Consider the following 26,082-nt stretch of genomic DNA (forward strand, 5'->3'; position numbering starts at 1 on the left):
GATCGACATCTTGGATTTGCAGTCTTGGCAACGCATGAACCCAGACGCCTTAGTAGTAGACCTTGCGACCAAATTAGTTCAAATATGAACATTTTGTCGAATGTTAAATTTCTCTCATGAGAGTCGTTCTGAAAAGCTGTGTGCTGAGCACAAAGAATAAAGGAAATGAGTTACGGGGGTATAGTGACTCAGTATATATGGCGGAAAACCGTCACGTCCAGAGCCGACAAGTGGCACGGTCGAGTCAAGTGGGATCGACGGTCGAGTCAGTTCGCACTATGAACCCTGTTGAAAAAGTTTCCGAGCAGCTGATGCTGGAATGGATATCTATGCAATGAGGAATCGGCAGGAGAGGCCTATCCATTGGAACACACTATACCGTATAAAGAGAGCAGCCATTTCATATTGCAACCCACCTGTTATCAAGGGATTACAGTGTAGCCATTTTGGCAATAACTACCAATATTGTCTAAGACTTCCATGGAATTCAGTATGTTGTAAGCTCAAAATGAAGGGGAAAAAAAATCTAAAAGAAGTCTAACAAACTAACAGATCCAGTCAGACCTTAAAAGACAAGGGTATATCACAAAATAGAGTTTTAACATTTGTGAAGACAAGACTTCGCTAAGCAGCCAAACCACAGACCAGTTTGATAAATTATATATATTACATGTTTATTACAAATGCAATAATTTTTGTAAAATGTACATTTTATAGAAAATTCTAAAATATTTACATTTTGTGTTTCTGAAGAGAATGTGTATTTTGTGAATCACAACAAGAAGTAGTAACATTCTAGACAATGCAGATACTTTACAGTTCAGTGTGTACAAATTTGTTTTTCATATACTAGAGGCATCTACAAAGTTATCACTGTGTACAGATGCAAGAACCAGCTCGCTAAAGACATTTACTTTCAGACACCAGCATCTATGTTCATGTTTACACTTATGTGATTTTTGACAAGTCCATTACATTTTTCATGGCTTCAAAATCATAACCTGCATTCTTTAGAGGCATTTTAATGTTCTGTAACAAAGTGTTAAAAGTTCTCAAAGTACAAACATGTCCGACGTAATAATCAATTGCAGACCATTTGTTTTTAAGTTGTAAAAAACGCTTGCACTAAGGCTAACCAATGTTTTATTGCAGCAGATTACAATTTATAGTCCAATATTCCACTATGGATTGTATGGTAAAAAAAAGAACGTATGGCCAGCAATGCCATTTACTTAAAATGAAAGAAGTAACTGGCATTGCTCTATGTCACTTTAAATAGGTTTTGTTTTCGCAAGCACTGAAACATGTCATCACTAATGGGTGCTTAACATGCATTGTTATTTCAATAAATGTCTCTTACAACAAAAGATTTAAAATGTATAATGTAAAGTAAAACAGGTACAAATAGTGGTTTTACATAAACTATTCTAATGAAAATAATGTTTACATTATTTATGTTAACATTGGTATTTAGCGTTAAAATATATAATATCCCATATCGGCAGACTAATTCTACATCCCACAGAAATATGAATTTCTGTATTTGATTAGATTAGCTTAATCAGTAAAAATCTGAAAGAGCACCATTGCATGACGGTGTTATGAAGATAGCATGACAATGCTGTAAGAAATGCTAAGTTATTTCTTGGCATTGCCTTCCTATGTTTAAATACTGACACAATAGAAATGAGACAATGCTTAAAAGTATTTAGAGTGCATACATGTTCATCTTTGTAGTTTTCAATTCCATTAAAATTAGTACAAACATATGGCAGCTCTAATTTTCATGCCTCTAAAAATTCCCTTCTACATTTTTAGTTTCCTACAAAGAAGTCCCACATTTACATTCGCTGTTGGACAGGTGCTAAATTAATTTAAAGTGCCAATAACTTAATCATAGAAAAGGGAAATACCTTTTTTAACTAAGAATTCTGGACCATTTTATCTTCAGGAGATACTTTAAATGCAGCTTGCTGATTTTTGGTCTTTGGCGTGAAGAAATGTTTTCCTGATAAAACATTACACAAAGTCTTGCACTTCCCTTTGTAAAGGGTGCAATATATTGCAATTACCCCTTTAAAATATAGTCCTTTACTTTAAAATATACCCTTTAAAGCGACCACTAATTCTTCTGTCCCTTCTAAATCCTGATCAAAGAAATTGAATGGTATGTTCAATGCTTATACAAGAATTCTTTAGGCAGGCATTTGCTATGTGACCGCTTTTAGGGTTTCGATTTGTACAATGATATTAGGCACATCAATGAGAACAAATAGTACAGGCACAGGTTAAAAAGGCACAAAAGTTAAGTAATCCATATAAAAATAAATTAAATCTACAGAATTATCCATTAAAACAATCATAACTCTGACAAAGTTAACTAACTCCAGAAGTAAATAATTATATATTTAGGTTTTTTTTACAAACTCATTTGTAACACATTGCACTTCGAACAATATACTGTTAATAAAAGAAATGGGCTATAGTATGGCACATATTTTAAACACAAGAGACTGTGGGAAGATTTGTATTGTTTGAAAGTTTTCTCTGAGGTGTTACTTTTGTAGCAATGTACGCAACAGCAGCAGATCTTCGTTTTAGGGATCTGCTTATAAAAATCACATGGAAAGCTGTAAAAAGGCTTAGTGCTTGCTCTCCCCATAATTACAATGTCTGCTGTACATTAACACTTATGGTATATTTCTCAAAACAGTGGCATTTGCGTTGCAGACACATGTTTAGGATTGCTTACTGCAAAAAGGTTCCTGACTATTTTAGATTATCATTTCAAGACAGTGTTTAAGATCACTTCAGTGCTACCATAATGTGATAGCATATCCATTCTAAAATGACCTCTTCAAAAAGTGCATATTTAAGATATTTTGTAGCTGGCAGCAAAATAGAATTAGCTTTTAACAAGGGAAAGGTTACAAAAGTATTTAAATACATGTAAAAATAGTGTTAGGAAGCTGGGATGTTCTGGCGTGAGTTTCCACAACAGCTTCCACAACTTCAATCCAATATTTGACAGGCTTATCAGCAGTCTGCCATGTATCGTCCTACAAAAAAAAATGATAACATTACATTTCTAACATACAAAAATAAAATTGGCAATAACAGTTCTTCCCTATGTTACTACTTGCTCAGCCATTCCCTGACAACCCCCATCAATATGTGCATCTTCCACCCCTCCTCAGAATGGCATACTGGTGATAGACCAGGGGTGACACTGCAAAATGCAATCAGCACTTCAACCGAAGTCACCAAAACGAAATGTCTTTAGTGACTATTCAGCAACATTGAATAATAATTGTCAATCCACATAGTCTAAACTTTTTTGGGCAAAACAGTGCTAAGTAGTTTAACACATACCCCCTTTCGTTATAGTCAAAGTGCTGCCAAACATCAGCTCACTGGATCATGGCACACAAGGACCTCAAGTCAGTCCACTCCTTTGTTCTGGTAATTACTAAAAGAACATACACGATTCAATGAAGTGTTTCCATGTATGGTCAGACCGCCACCTAATCTTGACTCGTAGTTTTATTGGCCATCTTTTCAAAATATAACATTTATTTTTTCATGCCACTAAGAGTAGTATTGCACTGTCCAGTGTCAAAAAGCTAAAGACGTTAATAGATTTTGTTTGCAACCCTTGTTTTTGTCACAGATGTATTTACAATTCTTTACGTTGAGAAGAAACACACACCCTGGCTAATATATATTAAGAAATTCTATAGCAATTTAAGACTATTATACTTCAGGAATGTTCCACCCACTCCTCAGAAACAAAATGTAGGAGGCAAGACCAACCAGGCGAAATGTCTTCTACTGCTGTATAACATGGGCCTGCCCACAACATGTAAAGCCCTCAAGTTACTTCCTAGAAACTAACTATGGGGAAGGACCTGTTGACCCTAAAAACTTAGGGCCTCATCACGAGTTGGGCGGTAACGCCGGCGCTAATAGCCCTACCGCCGGCGGTAATCACACTGAAAATCACACTGAAAATAGGCAATTTTGCAGCGGATTTCCCCCCCAGCTTAGAGCTGGAGCTGGGGGGAAATCCGCCAAAGCCATGATCTGGCGGACCCTTAAATGCGGCGGTAATAGCGCTACCGCCACATTTAAGGGTTACCGCCAGACTCGTGATGAGGCCCTTAATCTGTACCATTCCCTTGGCCTTCATCAATCCGATCACCAGAATGTTCTGTCAATAGGTATTTTATTTTAGTGTTGACCTCCTTCCCCCAATGTGGAGAACATTTTATTAAAAACACTAATAAAGAGGGGCTTGGCCTGGAACGCCGTTGATGCAGAAGCTTCCTGGAGCCTACGTTGGAACTCAGAAGAACCATGATGTAAACTGGTCAGTCGCCCTATGAACTCCAGAGCTGGTGAGGAGACAAGAGAGCCTGCATTCAGGGAGCCCCTAAGCAAGTAATGGAGCCGGGTTCTTCCCGGTGGCATAGTATGAGAGCTGTGGGTCTGCCGCGCGGGCCACCGACAACTTCAAAATGGCAGGCACTCTAGACAGGGCCCCCAATTCACAGTGCGGCATCCCTCCCCGGCACACTGATCACTTGTTGGGGGCCCGGGGAGGGGCGAGGTGGCCGCCGGATGGCTGCAACGTGTGCAGATAGCACAACACGAGGGGTGGTGGCCCGGACAGACCAGGAGATGGAGGAGTGCCCCGGCAGCATGGCTTGCGTGCACAAGCTAAAAGTGGCGAGCTACGGAGAGGTTCCCTCAGTCGCGACATGTAGGTGAGCGATGGGTGGGACCACCTGTTGGCTGCATATGGTGATGGTATGCTCCATCCCCGCATCTAAATAAACATTAGTCGGCAGTCTCAAATAAGGAAATATTGAAGGAGTGAGCTGCAGTTCTTCACACCCTCAGTAGTATAGCAATCTACATTGTGGATGGTGGCTTCTTCGTTCTCCCGCCCTCCCCCCCACCTATTTTTGGCTGCATATCTGGGGGCGCACAGGGTGGGGCTGCTTCATTAAAATCCACATGGTGGTGCCTTTACGCGGGACCTTCGTCCAAAGTCCTTCAGAGGGAAGCCCCCGTTGATCTGAGGTGGGCCTCATCACGACTTTGGCGGTAACCCTTAAATCCGGCGGTCGCGCTATCACTGCCGGATTTAAGGGACCGCCAAATCAGGGCTTCGGCGGACTTCGCCCCAGCTCTGAGCGAGCGGTAAGAGCGTGAAAATTCCCCATTGAGGCCAATGGAGAATGGGGCATTCCCGAATGGGCTCAATGGGGAATGGGGATTAACATTACCGCCGAACTCGTGGTAACGCCCAAGTCGTGATGAGGCCCAGTGAGTCCATCGAGTGGCTATGCTGACAACACTCTGGAAAGGTGACCTCCCAATTGGGTATTTGCCACAAACAACATGGCCAAGCAGCAAAAACCCAAGAAGAATGCTAATTATATCGGTTCTCCTAAAGCCTCAGGATAAAGGAAAGAAAACTGAAGGGGCTAGACCCTTGCCCCATGAGACTCCCTTGGGACCGCTGGCCACTAAGGAAGATATCCAGTCCTTCATATCCGACATCAAAGCGGGATTGGACAATTGCATGATTGAAATCTCATCAATAGTAGACTGCCTGGATAACCGGGTCCTGGAGGTGGAATAAAGGCTTGGGGAGGTGGAAGATCAGTTGACAGAACAGGCAGCCACGGTGGCTGAACTCCTCCACAGAACTAAAACTCTGGAGAGGAAAAGTGCAGCAATGGCAGATAACCAAGAGGACATAGAGAATAGGGCCTGCAGAAACAACTTGCTCATTGAAGAAGTGCCTTCCTCTATCTCAGATCAAGCCCTGAGTGGATATGTGGGTGATCTCTTTCAAACCTTTCTTCCACACCTAGATCAGTCGATGCTGCTCCTGGATCGCACTCACAGAACTCGAAGCTGTAGGGGTCCTCGTGTACACGGGGAGAACTAACATTCCAAAGGGCCTGCCTGCAAATCTTCCATGACCTTGCCACAATTACAATGCAGAAAAGGAGAGCACTCAGACCGCTTACCATGTTTTTGCAGGATCAGAAGATTACATTTTGATGGCTGTTCCCCTCCACTCTGCAGTTCTCGCTTAAGGGCATAACAAGAACTGTTGGTGCCTTGGTAGAGGCTGAGGATCTACTGAACAGCACCCCCTTAGGGAACAGGGAGGGTCCCCCAGTGGGGTCTCTCACCATGCCAAAAGGAGAGATGCCAAAGCCGAAACACAGCACCTGGATGAAGGTGGCAAAAGGGCATAGGCCCGGCCCGAAATCACAGAAGACATGAGCTGTCCTGAGGAATTTTTGTAGGTGAACCTCCCCACTCCTGCTCTTGCGACAAGTGCACTGACGTGCAACGCTAGTTGTTTTTTAAAGACCTGGGCTCCACACGACCTATGCCTCGCCGAAAGTGGTATGTCACTTGAAGGCCTTTGGGGCATCATGTCCTTGTTCTTTTTGTGTTTTTAGTTAATTGGTTGACAGTTATGTTCCAGATTAAAATGTTGAAAATCCGGTTGCTACATGGAGCAGCAGATGTTATGAACTTGTAGGGCGACTAATAATCACCCTGCTCTCTGCCGTCCCGAGTCGGACCTGAACTCCCAAACTACCCCCCCCCCACACCAGAGGCTCAATTTTGTAACTCTTAATGTAAAAGGCCTGAACTCACTGACTAAGCGCGAATCAACCCAACACCGCCTTAAAGACTTAGCTGGCGCTGTTATATTTTTAGAAGAAACTCACCCGGCCCGTCGGATTTCACCCGCCTCCACAGTAGAGCCTTCCCGAAACAGTATCTTGCTTTTAGTGGTTCAAAAAAAGGTGGAACAGCGATCCTACTTGCAGAGGGGGGTCTCTTTTGTGGAGCATGAAACTTTGTATTGCCCAGAGGGTCGTTTCACAGGTGTAATGGGGACGCTATTGGCCAGCTTTACTCCCTGATCTCGCTTTATGCCCCCAATGAGGGTCAAGAGGTCTTTCTGGCAGCTCTGGAGCCCCATCTACTGCCTTTTTTGGAGGGACATGCGGTTACAGGAGGGGATTTTAATGGAGTTACAAACCTCCTTATTGATAGAACACACCAGCCCACGCCCAGAGACTTTAAAATTGCATTGGGAATGCTGCACTTTTTCAAGGCCCTTGGGGGGAGGGGATTGGAGGGTATTGAAGACTTTTCTTTCTTTTCTCATGTGCACCGTTCTTCCTCTCGTATAGATCTACTCTTGGCTAGCTAACACCTATTGACATATGTTAATGAGGTAGTCATTGAAAAAGGGGTTTTATCTAATCCTGCCCTTGTTCTCCTATCGACCCGTGTTTTCGATCCCAGGCCCCCGGTTAGGCCCCAATGGAGTCTATATGACCAAATTCTAAACAATATGGCTTTCAGGGATGGGACTGTGAAAGAGATTTCCTTCCTGGAGAACCCCATAGGTCTTACTTCAATAGCGAACACCTGGGAAGCCATGAAGGCGGTGATTAGAGTGGAGCTGATCGCCCATACATTGGCCTATCGAAAATGCAGATTACAAACACAAACCCAGGAGGCAGAAGCTATCCACAAAAAGGGTGGTCTCCTAAAGCACACTGTTCTCTTCAGATTGCCCGGAATAAATTAGAGACCCACTATGCCAAAGCCACAGCCCGATTTCTTATTAAAACAAGGCAGGGATACTACGCCAAAGGGAATAAAGCTAACAAATTCTTGGTTAGAAAACTGGCTAAAAAACAGTAATAGTGGGCCCGCGGAATCCTCAAGTGACGATCCATTATGTGGAAGGAACCTAGCTGATACTATGTCAGCTTCCTTACGACCCCGAAACAGTATTTAGAAGGGGCAGCCCTCCCTCACTATACGGAAGCGCACAGCGACACCCCCAGACCTCACTATGACCATGGAGGAGGTAGATGCTGTCATTAAGTCTTTAAAAACCGGGGCTCCAGACCCTGATGGGTTTACCTCCAGATTTTATAAACACTTCTGAGCCCAGTTGCTGAGGCCCCTTACAGATCTATTTAACTCTTTCTGTTAAACTGGTAGCACATCTTCCTACATTCAGGCCTCTTGGAAGATCCTACTGCTGAAACTGGGGAAGGACCCCACAGACTGCGACTCATATGGGAGGATTTCTTTGCTTAATATAGACACCAATATATATTCCTAAGTGCTAGCCAACCGGTTGGCAGACATCCGCCCTAAATTAATTGACAGACCAAATTGGGTTTGTCCTTGGCAGAAATACGGGGATGGAAATTGTAACATTGGAGAAACGCAAATTGGCTTTCCTGGCGCTGGATGCAACCAAAGCATTCGATAAGGTTGATTGGGACTTCATGCAGTTTACCTTGGAAGCTTTTCACATTGGGCCTCTGTTCCACAAGATGCTCTTAGCTAACTACAGCTCTCCTAAAATGTCCCTACGGGCAAATTCTCGCCATCGGAACCGATCCCGCTAACACGCGGGCCGAGACAGGGTTGCCCTTATACCTGTTAATATTTGTTTTAATAATGGAACCCTTTGCCCGCAGAGTATGCAATGACCCCTCTATCCAAGGGTTAGTAGTAGGCCATAATCATTACAAGGTGTCCCTGTATGCTGATGTTGTAATGCTCACCCTAATTAATATTCATGCATCTCTACAATGGTCCCTAAAAGAATTAAGACTCCTTTGGCCGTGTGTCAGGCTTTGAAATTAATTATCGCAAATCAGCGGCCTTAAGCATGGGGCTAAGTACAAGCAAATTGGAATCCCTTCAACCGATCTGCCCGATCTCTTGGGGAAGGAAATCATTTGAATACCTGGGGCCTGGGGGTGCACATCCCAGCTACCCCAAAAGACCTATACGTGGCCAGCACCACAGCCCCTATTTAAAGAACTAGAGGCAGATATGAAGAGATGGGCGGGCCAATAAATGTCACTGCTGGGCAGGGTCACGGACAGTAAAATTAACCTGCTGCCCACATTTCTTTATTTTTCCTTGGTCCTACCAGTTGAGATGCTGCAGATCCCTCTCCAGCGTTTGCAGCAAAAACTGCTTCGATTCAAATGGCGGGGAAGGAAGTCTAGAATTGAAAAAAAGGCGAAGCAGGGCGCACGACTGGGAGGGATGGGGGTCCCGGACCTTCGTAAATGTCATGTAGCAGCACAACTAGTGGGTTTGCGGTGCTGGTGTGTGCCAGTTGACCCGCCAAAATGGATGGATATTGAGCAATCTAGCATTCCTCGCTCCCTTTGCCTCCTCCCGTATGTCACACCTGGGGCAAGAAAGCAGTAGCCTGGAATGCTGTGGTCAACGACGGTGACAATCAAGATATGGGACTGGCTATTGAAATCAAATCAAAAGGGATCCCAAGAGGGATTGGTCCGAGCAACCCGATTTTTCATAATCCAGATCAGCAATTGACCAAGGTGCGGGTCTGGCCAGGCAGGATCTGGCATATGTTGTGGGGAGTTTCTGCAATTATGCAATATTGGCAAGCAGTGATCTCAATGAATGTAACCTGAGAATTTGTCTATGGGGGCTGGTACTGGGAGGGAGGCGACAAAGTAAGGAGGCGGCTAGCTCAGTTTATGCTAATATTAGCCAAAATGAAGTGTGGCCATTACCTGGCGAAAAAAAACAGGGCCCCTCCTTGATACAATGGAAGGAGGATATTCGTAGGTGGGGAACGGCAGAGGTAAATATTTTGCAACACCACCAGAACCCGGAATTACAAGATGGGGTTGTGGTTGATTGGAGTCCATTATTGAATTAACTGAAATCCTTGGTGGACTTGAAACCTCCTTGAAAAACAGAGGCGGGTTCGGAACATTTTAGGGGAGGGAAAAGGGAGGAACTAGGAAGGAAGGGGGAAGTAAAAATGAGGTAGGATGGTTGACTGCGAAGTCGATGGAAGAGCTAGGCGGCTTGCATGCTGGACAGGGGGTAATACTGATTATTCAGTTTTTGCCCACTCTGGCTGTTTGCTTCTCGAGGGACAATAGCAAAGGGGCAATGCACTGTCCCTGGAAAGCTCACCTGTTGATTAGTTTTGGCGAGCACTCCGTCCTGCTGCTTCTGGCAGGGGCGCTTGTATGATCTGGACCGAGCACCTTTACTGGTCCCTTGCACGTGGTAGTCCAGTCCTGCTGCGACTAAGCCACTATACTTCAGGTAAGTGTTCCTGTTTGCCTTTGTCTTTCCTCATCTGTTTTTAATGTATTGTAAAGTTTGTTGTCTTGTATTGCTGTCCGTGCCACTTTTGATGTTTGCTCTTTTGCTTTTTTCCCTTGGATGTCAGGAGATGAGTCTGCAGATGAAGCGATGTGCACCGGTTTTCTGGAGCTGAGTATGCAGGAGAACGCCTGGTTTCAAAGGTAAGTAAACTGATCCAAGCGGCGGTGAGCGTCATGTTGCACACGAGTGCACAGTAACGTGAAGCACCGGCCTTAAGGATGGAGCAGCTTATATAGCTGAGCTTCGGAAACCACGCCCACCAGGTTCAGCCTGCCACACCCGATGAGTCAGCACATGAAGACCAGGCCTAGGGAGCTACACACGATGAGTCAGCACATGATGATGTTCTCTGGAATAAAGGCTTTCAGCTCCTGGAAAGTTCTTGTAAAATAAAAGCACTCCTGCACTGAAATAAAGTGTTCATGCTCACATCTCTATATGAGCCTGGCTCCAAAGGCGCCAGGACTGAGTCCAGCCAGGGTCCCTGTGTTTATAAGTCCCAAAGGGACATACGTGAGTCAAGTGACCCATTGCCCCCATCACTAGATGGTGTGGTTTTTGTGTTCTGGGGCCTGTGGCCATGACAGCAGCCCGAGATTTATATAGAAGGTACTGTGAATAAGAAGGTACTGTGAATAAATGACAGGGACACTGAAGTAGTGATGTATTTGCTTTGTCATCATGGTATAGAGATTATCAGTTTTAACTTGGTTCTCATTCTCTCCCCGAGTTGGTGCCCAGACTACTCTTCTGACATTTTGCTCTTCCTTTTTCCTGGTCAGGGCCTTAGCCTTTCCTATGTCTTTTTCTGTGGCTGGAGCTTCGGTTTCACTTTTTATACTTGTGTAGTACGCCATGACCTTGGAGGCTCCTTAATTCTTGCACTTTGAGGTATTCTTCCACTTTCTTTTTTTCTGGTGTTATCGCCTGCTCTGACCTCCCTTGAGTTCTCCGGGTTTCTCCCATCTCTGGGATTCTAAAATGTCCTCCCCTTTCGGTTCTTTTTCTTTTGTTCTTACTTCTCTGGGGTTAACTTTGGGTCTCCTTTCACTGGAGATCTCTATGACTCCCCTCTGGTTCTCCCATCTGTGGGGTTCTCTTTCGATGTACCCTGTTTGAGATTTCCTTTGGTTTTTCCCTCTTTTGGATCCTTTCGCATCATCTCCTTTCTGGGGTTCTTTCTTGTTGTCTCCTCTCTGGAGAACTCTATGGTTACCCTGTTTCTGGGGAGCCCTCTGGTTCTTCCCTCTCTGGAGTTCTCTTTTGTTCTTCCCTTTGGGATTCTTGTGTATCCTCTCCTTTTTGCAGTTCTTTCTTGCTCTGCCACCATGTTTTTTCTATTTTCTGCTATTTTGGATTCCTTCTCATTTTTTCATAGTCTTCCTCTGATTCTTTCTCTTCTGACCACACCATCGCCTCCAGAAGCTTCAGCCTCCTCCTTTCTTTCAATTTCCCTTTTAAGAGGGATTGCGTCTCCCTCCTCATACTGGAACAACATGGACTTCCTTATTGCTTACCCTATGGCCTCAATTTCTTGTCGTTCAGTTTTTTTATCTCTTTATTTTGGTCTCCTTCTCACAGCTCTGGTCTTTTATGCTCTTCCTGCTATGAAATTGGCCTTTCTATTCTAGGTGTAACTTGGCACCCTTACTTTACATGGCTGCTTCTCCTGTCTGGATTTGCTTTTCTGGGGCTCTGCCTGATATCTTTTCCTTTCCTGGAGCTCCCTACTGCAGGTGGACAGGCCGGACGAGAAGGCATGTGACCTCCTTTACTCAGAAATGTGCTCTCTCAGCCACTGCATGCCCCTGACCACAAGCTCATCTTTCCACTCTCTACTCCATGGCCACACCTCTACCATGGACCTTAAACAATGGAAGGTTATAGGTTAAAGGTGCGAATTAAAAGTTTTGAATTACAATAGGTTCGAAACAAAAGGACCGAAAACAAAAGGTTCGAAACCCAACCCCTGTTTTTGTGGTAAAAACCACTTTTTTTTACCTATACGGAAACCCAAAAATAAATATATAATAAAAATAAAAAATCAAACCTTTTGTTTTCGGTCCTATGTACCCGAACCTATTGCAGTAGAACCTTTTGTAATCGCACCTTTAACCGGACACCACAATGGAAGCTTCACCGACCCCATTCGGTAGGATCCTCAAGACAGGACGAATGGTCCACTGTGTCAGGCTCCAGCAGGTCTCTAGGAAGGCACTCATGACTGTCTGCCAATCACAAGCTGTCCAACAACATCAAAACCAGGTGACTTCATTCATAGGTGCTCTTTGTATGCTTGCCAGCTGGCCCAGTAGTGACACAGCCTGGGCCCCTTGCCACATAATTTCCACAGTGGCGATACAAGACATGCATCACATGGTTAAATACGCCAAAAATATCTAAGTACGTGTGACCGGAAACTACCAAAATCCCTTCATCAACCAGATGGAAGATAATGACTAAATTCAAGGCTACATTTAAGAGGATTACATTCCTTCTGTAAGGACAAATGGCAAAACTGGAGCCCCTTCCTCCTGTACTGAGCTTGCCTGGAAGGTTTTCGAGATGAATAGAGAGGACCAAAGGTCAAGACTTCAGTGATTGAGGGGAGGTGTAAAGAAAGTATCTACAGAAAGACTGGCAGAAGAAATGGCCCACTGCATCCAGATTCATCAGATCTGCACGTGCTGGCAGGCCAGTGAGGCGTAATTAGAATCATGAGTGCGCGTTTGTGGTAGTGCACCATTTGGACACCATGTTGCGAGTGAGAGGAATGGGAGGCAAATCATACATTGCTCGATTGTCGCATGAAATTAAGAGGCTGTCGCCCAGATACCCTGGGTCTTGGCACTCCACCTCTTCCCCCGAGCGGCACATTTCCAGCACTTCTTGTTGGTAGCTGTGGAAACCATGTACACAAGAGGAGGACCCCACATTCCAAAAAGTTGATGCAGAATGGACCTGTGGAGTTCGCATTTGTGATTGCCATGTTCCAGTATTCTCAGTTGGTCACCCTCCATACTTTGCTCTCCTTGGAGGTGTAATGCTCTGTGGGTCACCCCGTGTTCAAGGGCCAACTCCCAAATGTCCACTGCCAAGCTGCAAAGGGCAAGGACTCAATTCCTGCCTTGCTTGTTGTTCTGATACATGCAGGTTGTGATGTCAGTGACTTACGTACCCCTCAGTAATATTTTTTCTGATGGACGTTCCAGTCCAACGGAAGAATCATCTATTCTGAAAACATTTCTGCTGCTAGGGGGCTCAACGCTGCTCCGCGTTCGCTCTGCTCTATGCACCCCTGACCAGACAGGACGCTGGAGCCGGTATATATAGAGGCGCCGGGCCCTGTGAAGTCAGTTTATGTTCTTCTAATGGGCTCCTTCCCACAAATTCCTCATGTTTGATAGACTCCCAAGGCAGTACAATAACCTCGTGGAGGGAGGGTAGCAAGCAAGTACACCACCTAAGCCAGAAAACTCTGAAGGACAGTTCTGCAAAAACAAGCGTCCTTACCAGACACAGAAATTCAAGCAGTAATGCTTATTAAATGTGTACAAGAAAGTCCATGTAGCCGCTTGGCAAATATACAGAACAGGTACTCCACATTGCAGAGCCAAGGTGGCGGCAAACTCTGTGCTGGAGTGAGCCATGAGACGCTCAGGGACCTCCTTCCTGGCCAGATCAAAGCATTCTGAGAGAATTAGCTACCACAAACAGCGTCTGTTTGGTGACAGCCCTGCTACCTCAGGCACCGGTGAAACCAACACAAAGTTGGTCATCAGTTATGTCCTCCCTTGTCTCACAGAAGGATTAGGCGGGGGAAAAAGTGAAGTGGATGGATCTTTCGAGAGAGATGGAAATCTGAGACCACCTTCGGATGGAAGAAGGGTCTAACTCTCAACGGTGCCTTTTCCATGGAGAAAACCAATTTGGGAGGATTAACAGACAACACCTGGAGCTCACTCAACCATTTAGTGGAAGTGTTGGCAACCAGGGAAATCAACATAAGGATGAGCAGTCTTAATGAACAAGAATGAAGCGGCTCAAACCAAGTGTCCATTAAAAACATCAACAGTACATTTAAATCCCACGCTGGAACAACAAGCTGGAATTGGGGATACATACTGGAAAGACCCCTCGGGACCACAGCAAGTGCAGTTCCCTCTGGGACCACAGCAAAAGATTTAAGACTACAGGTGTTTGGCAGTAAACCCACTTGGTAGCATTCTGTACCACACAGATTCACTTGGTAGCTGTGGCTGAGCAGTCAGACTTCCCTCAAGAAGAGTTAGGCAGTATACAGAGTATTCACAATAGGTCAAAAGAACATAGTAGAACAAGTAAACACTGACCAGAGCTTGGTGTAAAAGAGAAATAATTATTTATTTAAAACCACATCTAGAAAAACACACAGGCACTAATAGTAAGCAATTCAAAAACACAGTCACTAAAAGATATACACTCCCTTAAAAGAATATTAGACAAGTCTTAAGTAAAGTCCCACTTATTTTCAGACAGCGGTGAGCGCTTAACGCAGATGGCACTCTAATAATTTGTTTAAAAAGGGAGAGAAAAGCAGAGTATAATATGAAACAGATCCCAACACTTACATAAGATCAAAACAAGAGAGGAAGGCAAGTAAAACCGTGAAGTTAGAGTTCAGTAGGCCGGGTACACTTTAAGAGGATCAGAACGAAATGTGTCCAAGGTCACACGGTTGAAGTGCACAAGAGTCTTGCAAAGGTTCAAAAAGAGTTGGACCAAAAGAAAGGGACCAGTTAGAAGGTCAATGCAGCCAGCCCAGTCCAGAAGGTTAAGGGGTTATTATTACCTTGTAGCAATCTTTAGAAATGGAGGCCTGGCGGACACGGTACCTTAAAGTGGTGAGAATACTCCAGCAGGGGCAGTTGTTCCTGGCAGCGGATGCAAGTCGGTGCTTCGTCCGGGGGAAGAGAGGATCTCGTCGGGGAGGAAGACAGGAGTCCGTTGCACTGCCAGGGAAGAAACCAGCCGCAGAGTTCTCAGGTAAAAGGAGAGGTCCTTTTATTCACAGTCCAGTGGTAAGTGGCTATCCGGTTGCCGGGGTGCTTGGCACGGGCAATTCGACCACAAGACGGTCTGGGGTGCGAAGAGAAGAAGGTAAGCTGGTTGTGCCCACCAGTCAGGGGAAGAAGCCTCTCCAGCCGGGAGATCTTCTCTGTCGTCGGGAAGTGGTGAGTCGGTTCTGCAGGGCTCCACTGGTGGTGTCGTCGTGGTAGGTCGGCTCAGCTTCTCCCTCGTCGGATTCTCCGGTCCTGTGGCGACTTCTGAAGTTCCAGTCCCCAAAGCCCTGCTTTTATGCAGCACACCCCCATTCACTCAGCCTAGCTGTCAATCAAACATGCTAAGTGGTGAGCCGGCCGGCTCACCACTTGGGCTAATCACACAAGAGTGCGACTTGAGTTACCAAGGTAACTCAGTCCAGGGTGCCTAAACCCCCTCCCACACCCCCTGTGGTACCCAGACAGAGTGGCACCACTTTTGGAGGCTTCTGTGGAGAATCCCGCCAAAAAGTGGAACAAAGGGCTCGACTTGGGTTGGAGTCACAGAAGAGAACACAAACGCCATTTTAGAATCGAGTCCTGGCAAAAAATACCAACCGGCGAATTAACATTAAATAAATAAACCGGCGGTATGCTAGAGGCTATGAGAATTAAATAATTAAAGTTGGTAGCCTCGAACAATGGGAAAATCCCATAGGGATATATTTGCGGTCGAATATAAAAAGTAGTATCCACTGCCACCAGCCAAAACTCGATCAGGGGGGACGGAGACGTGTCCCCTCGACTAACAGACCCCGGGGCAATCGAATTGCCCCGACCAGTACGTCCACAATAGGATGGTTTGTACTGGTTTCTGTTCAAAATTTGGGACTAGTAAAGCCAATGGTGACTTTACATGCCCTGGGAGACAGTAGTCAGTCCCAGGGAACGGAGTCTATGGTGGGGTGTCACTATGACACCCCTGTGTTACTGCACAGAGGGTGCTGTGTAACACACATAGTAAAAACACATGAGACCCTATGGAGGAAAGGACCCCATAGCCCATAAAACACATTAACAGTCAAAGGAACACCATAAATCATGTCCAAGAGTGGGAGAAAGAGTCTCACTCTTGGCAGGAGAAAAAAAACTCCAGAAATCCAGCAAAGCTGGTGGGGGACTCACTAGGTTAGGAAATTCAGCCTAAAGAGAGAATTCTCCCAAACAATCATGAAAAAGGAGCTTTGCTCCAGGGTCCTCTTGAAGACTAAAATGACTGCAAGAAAACCCTTCACTGTACCAATCTGCAAGCTTATACGGTCCAAAGACAGAGGAATTTCCAAAACAGAGGAAGTCGAGCAAGTGAATGGGTCCAGATCCCTCTCCCGGTACCATCTGCAAACAAAAATGGATTAGGATGCAGGTCTTCTAGCAGAGAGGAGCACGTCCAGAACATTCTCTGACAAATATCACTCCGTATACCTTAGCCTTTCAGCAGCCAGGCATCAAGGTTCAGGTTGCGCAGGTTTGGGTGGAGGACCATCCACTCTGAGTGGGAAAGGAGTTCCATCCTCTGCAGAAGGTGCCAGGGAGGGTAGAAGGCCATGTCCAGCAACTCTGGGTACCACGTTCTCTGGACCCAGTCCTGAGCAATCAAGACCATAGTGGACCCGAGATCAATATCATAGTGGACCTGAACAAAAATATTCTCCTGAGAACCAGTAGAATGACCAGGATTGGCCGGAATGCATAGAGTAGGTCAAAGTCCCATTCGACTGTCAAGGCATCCCCCAGAGCTCTGCCTAGGAATTTCCCTGGAGCAGAACCACATTGCGCTTCTTGTTCACACTGGAAGTAAAGAGGCCCATCTGAGTATCACCCCAGTGGGAGAAAATCTCCTCCAGAACTTCCTGGCACAGCTCCCATTCATGGGAGTTTGAAGATTGTCTGCTCAATGCACTTGCTAGCACGTTCTCCTTGCCAGCCAGAGGCCACAGTCAGAGACACGCTGCTCTCCAGAGCACACAACCGCAATCGCATTGCTTCTCTGCACTTGTTGAGGTAAGGCATGGCTATATTGTCAGTCTTGCCCTTCACAGAGGGGAGGAAAGCAACCAGAGCCAGTCTGATAACTCTCAGCTCCAGCAGATTGATGTGCTCCCGGAACTCTAATGGGGACCGCAGTCCGCTCACCGTCAGATCTTGAAGGTGGGCGTCCCAGTCTTCCATGCATGCATCCATGATAAGGGTCACTTGTGGCCAAAGTTGACAAAATAGTGACCCCTTCAGTAGGTTGTCCTTCGCGGTCCACCACTGCAGGTCTCTGGACCCTCTCTGAGACCAGTAGAAGGTCCGATGTTCATCCCAGAACTGTGTGACCACTGTGAGCTCAGAAGCCATTGCAGTGATCTCATTCACAGGTGGGCCTCTGGCACCACCAAGATGCAGGAGGCTATTAAGATCCAGCAAGCACACAAAACCCGAGGATGGGGGGGAGGGGGGTGCTGTTGCGCTCAATGGAACTGGCAGCCTGAGTGCCAAGCTCCGGACTGGGGAGATCCTGATCCCAGATATAACCGCCTTATATGTATAACACCTACTCCATCTCCCTACATCTTGTGGACAGACCTCCTAAGACTGGCCCTGCTGCTTCACGGGGCCCGGGATCCGGCGACTACAGAGAAAACGCATCGACTAGCATCGGCGGGTGAGCTTGCGGGTTCTCCCCGCTCTGCGGCTCCAGAAGGCGTGGCCAGCCAGACTGCTGAGCGCCACGGCGGCCTGGGAGGGGCGACTCAGGCTCAATTTGCGCCTGCTTCCTGGCCCCCCCCCTTCGAATCATCATTGACTCCTGTTCATGCCAGGGGCCTGTGGCAGGTGCGGGCCAACCTCGCTGGGGTCCGGACACTCTCAGCTCCTATCCTGCTCACTTGTGAGGGGCCCTGCGGACGAGCGTGGTGCTAGCCCAGTGCGACACTGAGGGATCGTGGCACTGCGGTGGGGCTCGCACTGGCTTCACGCTCCTTGCCGCGCCCCCCCGCCGGCGGAGGGTGTAAACTCACAACAGAACACGGTAGGTGGCTGGGGGGATGGCTGTGCTTGGCTGTGGCCACCGGGGCAGTTTTTGCACAGCAGATGTGCCCATGACTGCAACCTGTAGTGCCAGACTGTGAGCTGCTGGCACATAACGAAATAATACCCACAGCCGGTACAAGCTCCCACCCACTGGACACACCCCATCTCGCGGTGTGATCAACTGATCTGCAGGGGACCTCCCCCCTCGCCATCTGCCATCCACTGGGACCGTGGGCAAATTACTGGGTGAACTGGAACCCGAGCACCTCCTCCCATGTAATCAAACCCCAGAAGTGGCACCCTACAAGTGACCGCCACAGGCTGTGCCATACCCACTACCCCTGCTCCATATTGAATTTACCAGCTATCCACCACACAATCAACTGGGGCTTCCAACCCCAAGACTTGTCCCAACGCCCTCAGCAGGTAGGGCAGGGACACAACATCGGCGACAATATACTTACAACCCCCCTGTGAGGCAGGGGCCACACTTACCTCAGAAGCCCTAACGCAGGTCTCTTGATGGACTGACCAGGGGGGTCCTGGAAATCCTATTGTACACAAAGTGGCAACAGAACGCTGACATCTCTGGCCACACACTCCAACCCAGACTCCCAGTTCCACCGCCCACCTACACCATGACCAAGGGAGCAGGAGCAGGGAAGAAACAGAGCTCCCTGAGCATGTTTACAAAGACACCAGCTAAGTCAGCAACAGAGATACTTGAAGAGGCCCCTGCAACATCGACCACACCTCCCCCTGATGACTCACCATCTCATCCATAAAGGCACATATTGAAAAAACTGACGGCCGGGTGGCGGAGGTTGAGGCGAGGGTAGGTGCCACCGAAGATGAGCTGGGTTCCCTACGTGCCACGGTTTCCTTGCTCTCCAATCGGGTGCTGGCGGTGGAAAAAAAGAACGATGACTTAGAATCCCGCTCACGCAATAAACTGCGCATAGTTGGTGTACCCGAGGACAATATCCATGAGCCCATGGAGGACTTTGTGGAACACATGTTGCTGTCAGTCCTAGACTCCCCGAAACTCTCCCCATAGTTCGCAGTGGAAAGAGCCCAAAGTTCATTAACTGCAAAACCTAAGCCTGGTGCACCCCCACGCCCCATCATAGCCAGAATTTTACATTTCCGTGATCAAGATGCTCTCCTGAGAGCGGCAAGAGTCAAGGGGGAGCTACGAATGGGGGCGGCAAGGATCCATCTATACCCAGATTTCTCTGTGGCGGTCCAGCAGGAACGCAAAACCTTTGTGGCAGTAAAAAAAAGGTTCAGAGATCTAGGGGTAAAATACTCGATGTTATTTCCCGCCAAACCAAGAATAGAACACTCCAATCAGACATTCTTTTTCACCATCCCTGAGGAGGCCTCAAAATTCATAGATGAACACTTCTCTGGCTGATTCTTCACCACTGCTATGATAATACCCTATGGCCCGAATATTATGCACCAAGTTCTTGCCTGGAAACAGGCCCATCGTTGTCCTCATGCACAGTCGAGGCTATGTTATATGGAAATGTATCAATAGTTTGGTCTTGTTATCCCATTGAACTGCTGATCCTCAACTTACGCAGCCTATATTAATTCACTGTTAATTTTGCGGTATTGAAAATCTACTTAAATGTTCCCCAGTCCGGTACGTCTGCCTTCCTTGGTGTCAAGCTAGGCCCCCAGACGCTGATGCCGATGAGTTTGTTGTTGTTATGGTCATGCTGGGATATCATTCCTCTGTTTGGGGGAGGGATGTGGGTGGGGGGGCATTGGGAGTTAAGTTAAAAAGGATTTGACAACCACAAGAGATGCCACACATACCGCTATATTATATCATGGGTTTACGGATGGCTCGTTGTACCCGCCCCAGCTAGGCTGGAATTGGCTACTGCCACTCCGGAGACCGGAAGTCAACCAACGCCCCCACACAAATGGCGGATAGTAGCTTAACTTTCATGAGCTGGAATGTAAGAGGTCTAGGTAACCACAAAAAGATGAGACAGATACAATTGTATGCGGAACGCCATGGCATTAAAATCCTTTGCCTACAAGAGACCAACGCCCGCTCTGAACAATGCAAAAAGTTTGCTAAACAATGGGGGCCTCAGAGGTACTTCACCAATTACTCTACCCAAAGTCGAGGTACCCTAAATGATACACAAAAGTCTCAAGTTCTCATGCTGTCATTCATGGATAGACCCACAGGGGAGGTATGTACTAATCCTGAGCAGTCTGCAAAATCAGGAGATGGCCATATTAAATATCTACGGCCCAAACATTGACGACCCAGATTTCTACCTACACCTGGCCTCGGTATTGGAAAGTTATCCCCTGGTTCCGATCATATGGGGTGGCGATTTTAATACGATACTGGATGTCAAACTGGACAGATCAGGCTCTAGACCTCGTCAATTATCCAGGGCAGCTCACACTATTCTAACAACGCTCCCTCGCTTGGCGACTCATGTACCCGGACTCCTGCACTTACTCCTACTATTCCTCTGTCCATGACTCACATTCTAGGATATATAGGTGGCTTATATCAGATATATTGGTCAGGTCCCTATCCCACCTAGCGATCCTCCCTAGAACTTTATCCGATCACTCACCAGTGATCATTTCATTGAACTGGGGTCAAGACTACGATAGAACGAGGCAGTGGAGAATGAGGCCCCTTGCCCTACTCGATCAGGTCTTCGCATCTGAGATCGAGTCCTCTATCGAGGAATTCTTTGAGGTTAACACTAATTCGGTGTCATCACAAGCCACCCTTTGGGAATCCTTTAAAGTATACATCGGAGGTATTGCCATCTCCAGCGGGTGTGGTATCCTGAAAGAAATCTGTTCGGATATTACCAGTAGCGAGTCGACACTAGCAACTCTTGAGACACAATATGCCCTGCATCAATCCCCTGAAATATTGGCACAACTAGGGTCAGAACTAGACACATTCCGCAGCTTGGCCGAACGGGAAGTCAAGTTCCTAGACAGCCCTCACTCAGTAAGAAAATATGGTGAGGGAGAATGCCCGGGCAGATTGCTCGCTAGGTTGATACGCTGAGAATTTGGAACTTCCAACATACCAGCGATAGAGAGACCCGATGGAACACTGGCCACTTCACCACAAGACATTAACCTGGAATTTCTATCATTCTACATCTCCCTATACTCCAAAGTTGAGGGCCCCCAGATATCAGAAATTGACTCCTATTTAGAGAACCTCCCTCTCTCTGTCCTTTCTACTGATGCCGGCATTTCTCTGGAGAGACCGTTCACTCCTGAAGAGCTCACGGAGGCCATCGAATCGTTGCCATCAGGTAAAGCCCCTGGCCCGGATGGCCTCCCCATTGACTTCGATAAGCGATTCAAATCTCTCCTGGTCCCACATTTGCTGGCCCTGTGGGAGGAGGCATGTGAGGAGTATTCTCCCCCTCACGCTCCGAGAGGCCACCCGACTGGCCTCATTCATGCCCCACATCATTCATCCTGATCAAGCGGGATTTGTCCCGGCAGATCCACTTCTTTGAACCTGAGGAGACTCTTTAATGTGATCAGTAGGATCGATCCGGAGGTACATGCGGTAGCGGCCACTGTAGACATGCAGAAGGCATTTGACTTAGTGTCATGGGAGTATCTGTGGCGAGTCCTAGAGAATTGTAAATTTGGTCCCAATTTCCGCAAATGGATTAAGTTGCTCTACACCGGCCCATCGCCCAGGGTCTGAACTGAGGATGCTCCTCCCCTTCCAAATAGCTAGAGGAACACGACAGGGCTGTCTTTTTTCTCCGTTAATATTCGCCATAGCTATGGAACCCTTTGCCGATATGATGCGCCAGTCACACTCTCATAGAGGCTTGCGTACAGCGGGTTAGGCCGATATTGTTTCTCTGTATGCCGATGATGCCCTGCTGTATATTCACTTTCCGGAAGTCAACCTTGCCCCAATCCTGGAGTGGTCCGTTTTGGATACATATCTGGGCTAAAGGTAAATTGTTCCAAGTCTGTCCTATTCCCCCTTACGGACTGCACGCAGCCCTCATCGGACCTAGGAGGATTCACATGGTCCCAACACAATATTACTTCCCTTGGGGTGGTGGTCTCCCGGCAAACGGTCAAGCTATGTGAGGCCAACTACCGGAATTACCTCACAAACCTGGCCACAAAAACGGATAGTTGGGCTAGACTTCCCATTTCATTAGCGGATCGGATAGGCATACTTAAAATGGTGGTACTGCCCCAACTCCTTTACCGATTTACTAATCTCCTCCTGTGGCCAGGCGATGACTTCTTCTGAACGCTACGCCGCATAACCAACACCTTCCTATGGCACTCCGGCGCAGTCCGACTCAAATTAACACTGACCACTCCTATGGAGCTAGGCGGGTTTGGCGCCCCCGACTTTGCCAAGTATTGGCTGGTAGCCCAGTCCCAATTTGCTTCCCGCTGGTTTAACACCACCGACTCCCTCCATCCCCCATGTCCGGCTAGAGAAACTAACGGTCAGTGACCGAATAATTGGTTCCCTTATTCTCAAACCCGTCCTGGCTGACCCAGACTCGGCAAACCCTGTTGCCAGTACATCCTTGGCTCTCACTAAGATCTGGAAACTGGTGAAAACACCTCACCCCTTCCACGGGGACCTCCCGCTCTGGAACTTCTTCCCTGATGTCCCACACATCCCACAATCCATTGTAGCTTGCTGGGTTGATGAGGGTTTCTTGACACTCGGGGATGTCTATGAGCAGGGCAACTTCCTCGAATAGGCAGACCTCCCAATCCCCCTCAAACGAAGGCCTTCAGCATGGCTGCAATACTACTCTCTCCGGAAAAATCTCAAAGCCAGATACCCCAACTTCCCTACAATGCCACCTGACGAACCCATAATTGCAGATCGTGCTCCTTCAATTCCTTTAAGGGGAAACTATCACGACTTTACACTCTACTGCAGACTAAAGCTGCCCCCTCCTTCACTAAACTAAGGCAGAGGTGGGAAGAAGACCTCAGAGTTGAGATCACTGATGAACGCTGGTCCCGGATGTGTGGTCGCACTCACAACGTATCATATAACTCACAATTCAAATTAATACAATTCAAGGTGTTGCAAAGATACCATCACACTGCAGACAGACTACACCATATGTTTAGTGATCTCTCGCCCAGCTGTCCTAGGTGTGGTGCGGATCAAGCCCCCTACATTCATATGATCTGGTTCTGCCCGCGGATGTCGCAATTTTGGTCCGAAGTTTGCTCCACAATTTCTGCTATACTAGACCATACCATAGACCCATCCCCAATGCGTTGTCTCTTCCACGACTTCCCCCAACTGGGTCGTGACTCAAGGAAACTGGCTGGACTTTGCATGGTACTAGCTGTATGCTGCATTTTGATGAACTGGCTCCAGCCCAGAGTACCCACGTATGCACAGTGGCTTAGGACAGTCACATGGGCGCACGATACTGAGGAGACCTGGAGTGCACTGCAACATCCGCACTCGAGACCAAGGGATATCTGGCAGAAATTCCGTAGTTATATGTCTACCATAACCTCGAACTCAGACACTGAACCCTCTACCCCCGTCCTTTCCCCCAAATAATGCTATCCCGTGAATTGTGACTCTTAATCATATACTCAAGTCGTTACCTAGTCATCAACCCTCTTAATGCACTTGAAATGCCAGCACTGCATTGTAAAAGTTGCATTGTGTAATGGTGTAATTTATTGCCACTCTGTAAGCATCTTGGTTTGTTTGTGTGTTGTCAAGACAAATAAATAAAGGTTTTTAAAAAAAAAAGCCGAGGCTGGAATGGTCATCTGTGGTTGGTAAACTTGGACCATCTTCTAGATGTTCACCACTCTATCCTCGGACAGGACACCTGGACCCAAGTAAGTGGCCAAGACCCGACCGATAAATCGGAGGGACCGGGATGGCAAAACCAGAGACTTCTTGAAGTTCAGGAAGAAGCCCAAGCTATGCAAGCTTGCACATCGGGTACAGGTGTGCCGATGGCTAGATCTGGTCAGCGGGCTCGGACAAGAGCCAGACCAGATTGCAGTATTTGACAGGAGGCTTCTTTGCCGTCATTGATGAGGGCCTCAAAACCCTCATGCATTTCCCCTTCAGAAATGTGGTTGGACACCTGCGCTATGACCGACCACAGGCCATGATCAACGTAGACACCTAGGACTTGATCTTGACTCCCTTAATGATGGGAGACAACGACCTACATGAGGGATTCCCATGCCTTCGCAAATCTTTTTCTCCTTTTCTGACCAACTTCATTCGCCTATTTCCGATTGTCTGCGGCTATTAAGCATTGTATGCTTTCACATGCTCTTCCCCTTAAATCCCTCTAAAACAGAGGTTCTATTTTTCCTGCTCCCATCCCTAATCCATTTCTTTTTATCCAGACTCTCTTTCTTTGTCTACTTATGCTTCTAATCTAGGTGTAACATTTGAACCTTCTCCTGGTTTCTCCCATATTTCTATTCTTACATGGTCTTGCCACCAGTAGCTTTACAATATTCAAAGAAATTGACTTTTTCTACTCCTAATTATCTTATCCTTACCATGATTTCTTCTCACCTTGATTTTCTTTGTCTGTTCTTGTGAGTCTGCCTACTTACGCTCACGCGCCTCTTCAGACTATTACTAATCCCATTTGCTTGCTTTGTTCTCTTCCTCCTCTTTCTTCCATTGCCCCCTCTCTTGCTTTACTTCATCTGCTTTCTTTTCCTGCTTGCCTCCAATTTTGCTATCTGTGTATTGTATTAAAGGGTACCCATGGTCTCGCTCCTCCTGATCTGCCTTCCTTGGTGTCAAGCTACGTCCCATCTCAAACACTTTGTTCTTCATGTCAATTTGTTTTGATAGTACCTCGTTCTTGTACTCAATCTCATTTTCGTTCATTCACTCTCTTGATCCTAAACTTTAGAATAGCCTTTCTTTCTATGTCCGTTCTTCTACATAGGCTACTTTCCCATCATCTCTTTAAAACTATTTTCTTGCTCTTTCTTGAATTAAATCATTGTCCATATTTGACCAATTCTGTAATGTCACAAAATTATTGTAACTGTTTAGCTGATGTACAGAGGCTTGGTGAGAGCGCTTTCTAAATAAATAAATACATCTAGTTGTCAACTGCGGCTTCAGGCCATACTGTGTGGATGGAAAAACCTCATCTAGGAAAGGAGATTATCAACTGTTTTTATAAAGCGGACCCCAACATAGGCTCCAACATAACTGAAGAGCTAACTTTAGACTAAACTCCAACAGCCATGATGGTATCTTTACTGTCACTTCCCCAAATATCAATTGGGGAAGAGATGCCAGTCTTTTCTTCCATTTTAATGCTTCAGATGGCAACAAGGTTTGCATGTAAGCACTTCTCAAAGCTGTTAGATACAAAAACTATTTTTTGCCAGAACGTTATTGTGGAGTTTCTTATCCACTTCCCTAAACTGGTGGTTTTTGGGGTCCTTCAAGGGCGTTTCATAGCTTGGTTAGTGCAGCCACACAAGCAGTCTCCCCTGCCTGCTCTGCATGTGCCTGAAGATATATCCTTACACAGCAATACATGCCAGTCTCCTGGGGTACCTCCTGAAGTATGTTCTGTCTATGCGCTTGCTGCACATTTTAAATAGACATTCTTGCAGCTGTCCAGCAGTCTCAGGACTAACACAGTTAATAAGATGCACTAACAGAGTCCTTTGAGTCCTGACATAGACAAGAAGCAAAGTGCAG

General features: G+C 46.6%; 1 protein-coding gene across 2 annotated transcripts in view; it reads right to left on the reverse strand.

Annotated features, from left to right (window-relative positions):
* Positions 1–648: 648 nt before the first annotated feature.
* FCHO2 (FCH and mu domain containing endocytic adaptor 2) overlaps positions 649–26,082 on the reverse strand; it is a 1,284,287-nt gene continuing 1,258,853 nt past the window's right edge. For both annotated transcript variants that reach the window (XM_069627506.1, XM_069627507.1), the window contains exon 25: positions 649–3,059. In XM_069627506.1, the coding sequence (XP_069483607.1) occupies positions 3,037–3,059 (23 nt within the window). In that variant the 3' untranslated portion in view covers positions 649–3,036. The remainder of the gene's footprint in view (positions 3,060–26,082) is intronic.

This window comes from Ambystoma mexicanum, chromosome 6p (assembly GCF_040938575.1).
Source record: "Ambystoma mexicanum isolate Mex_15411 chromosome 6p, UKY_AmexF1_1, whole genome shotgun sequence".
NCBI lineage: Eukaryota > Metazoa > Chordata > Amphibia > Caudata > Ambystomatidae > Ambystoma > Ambystoma mexicanum.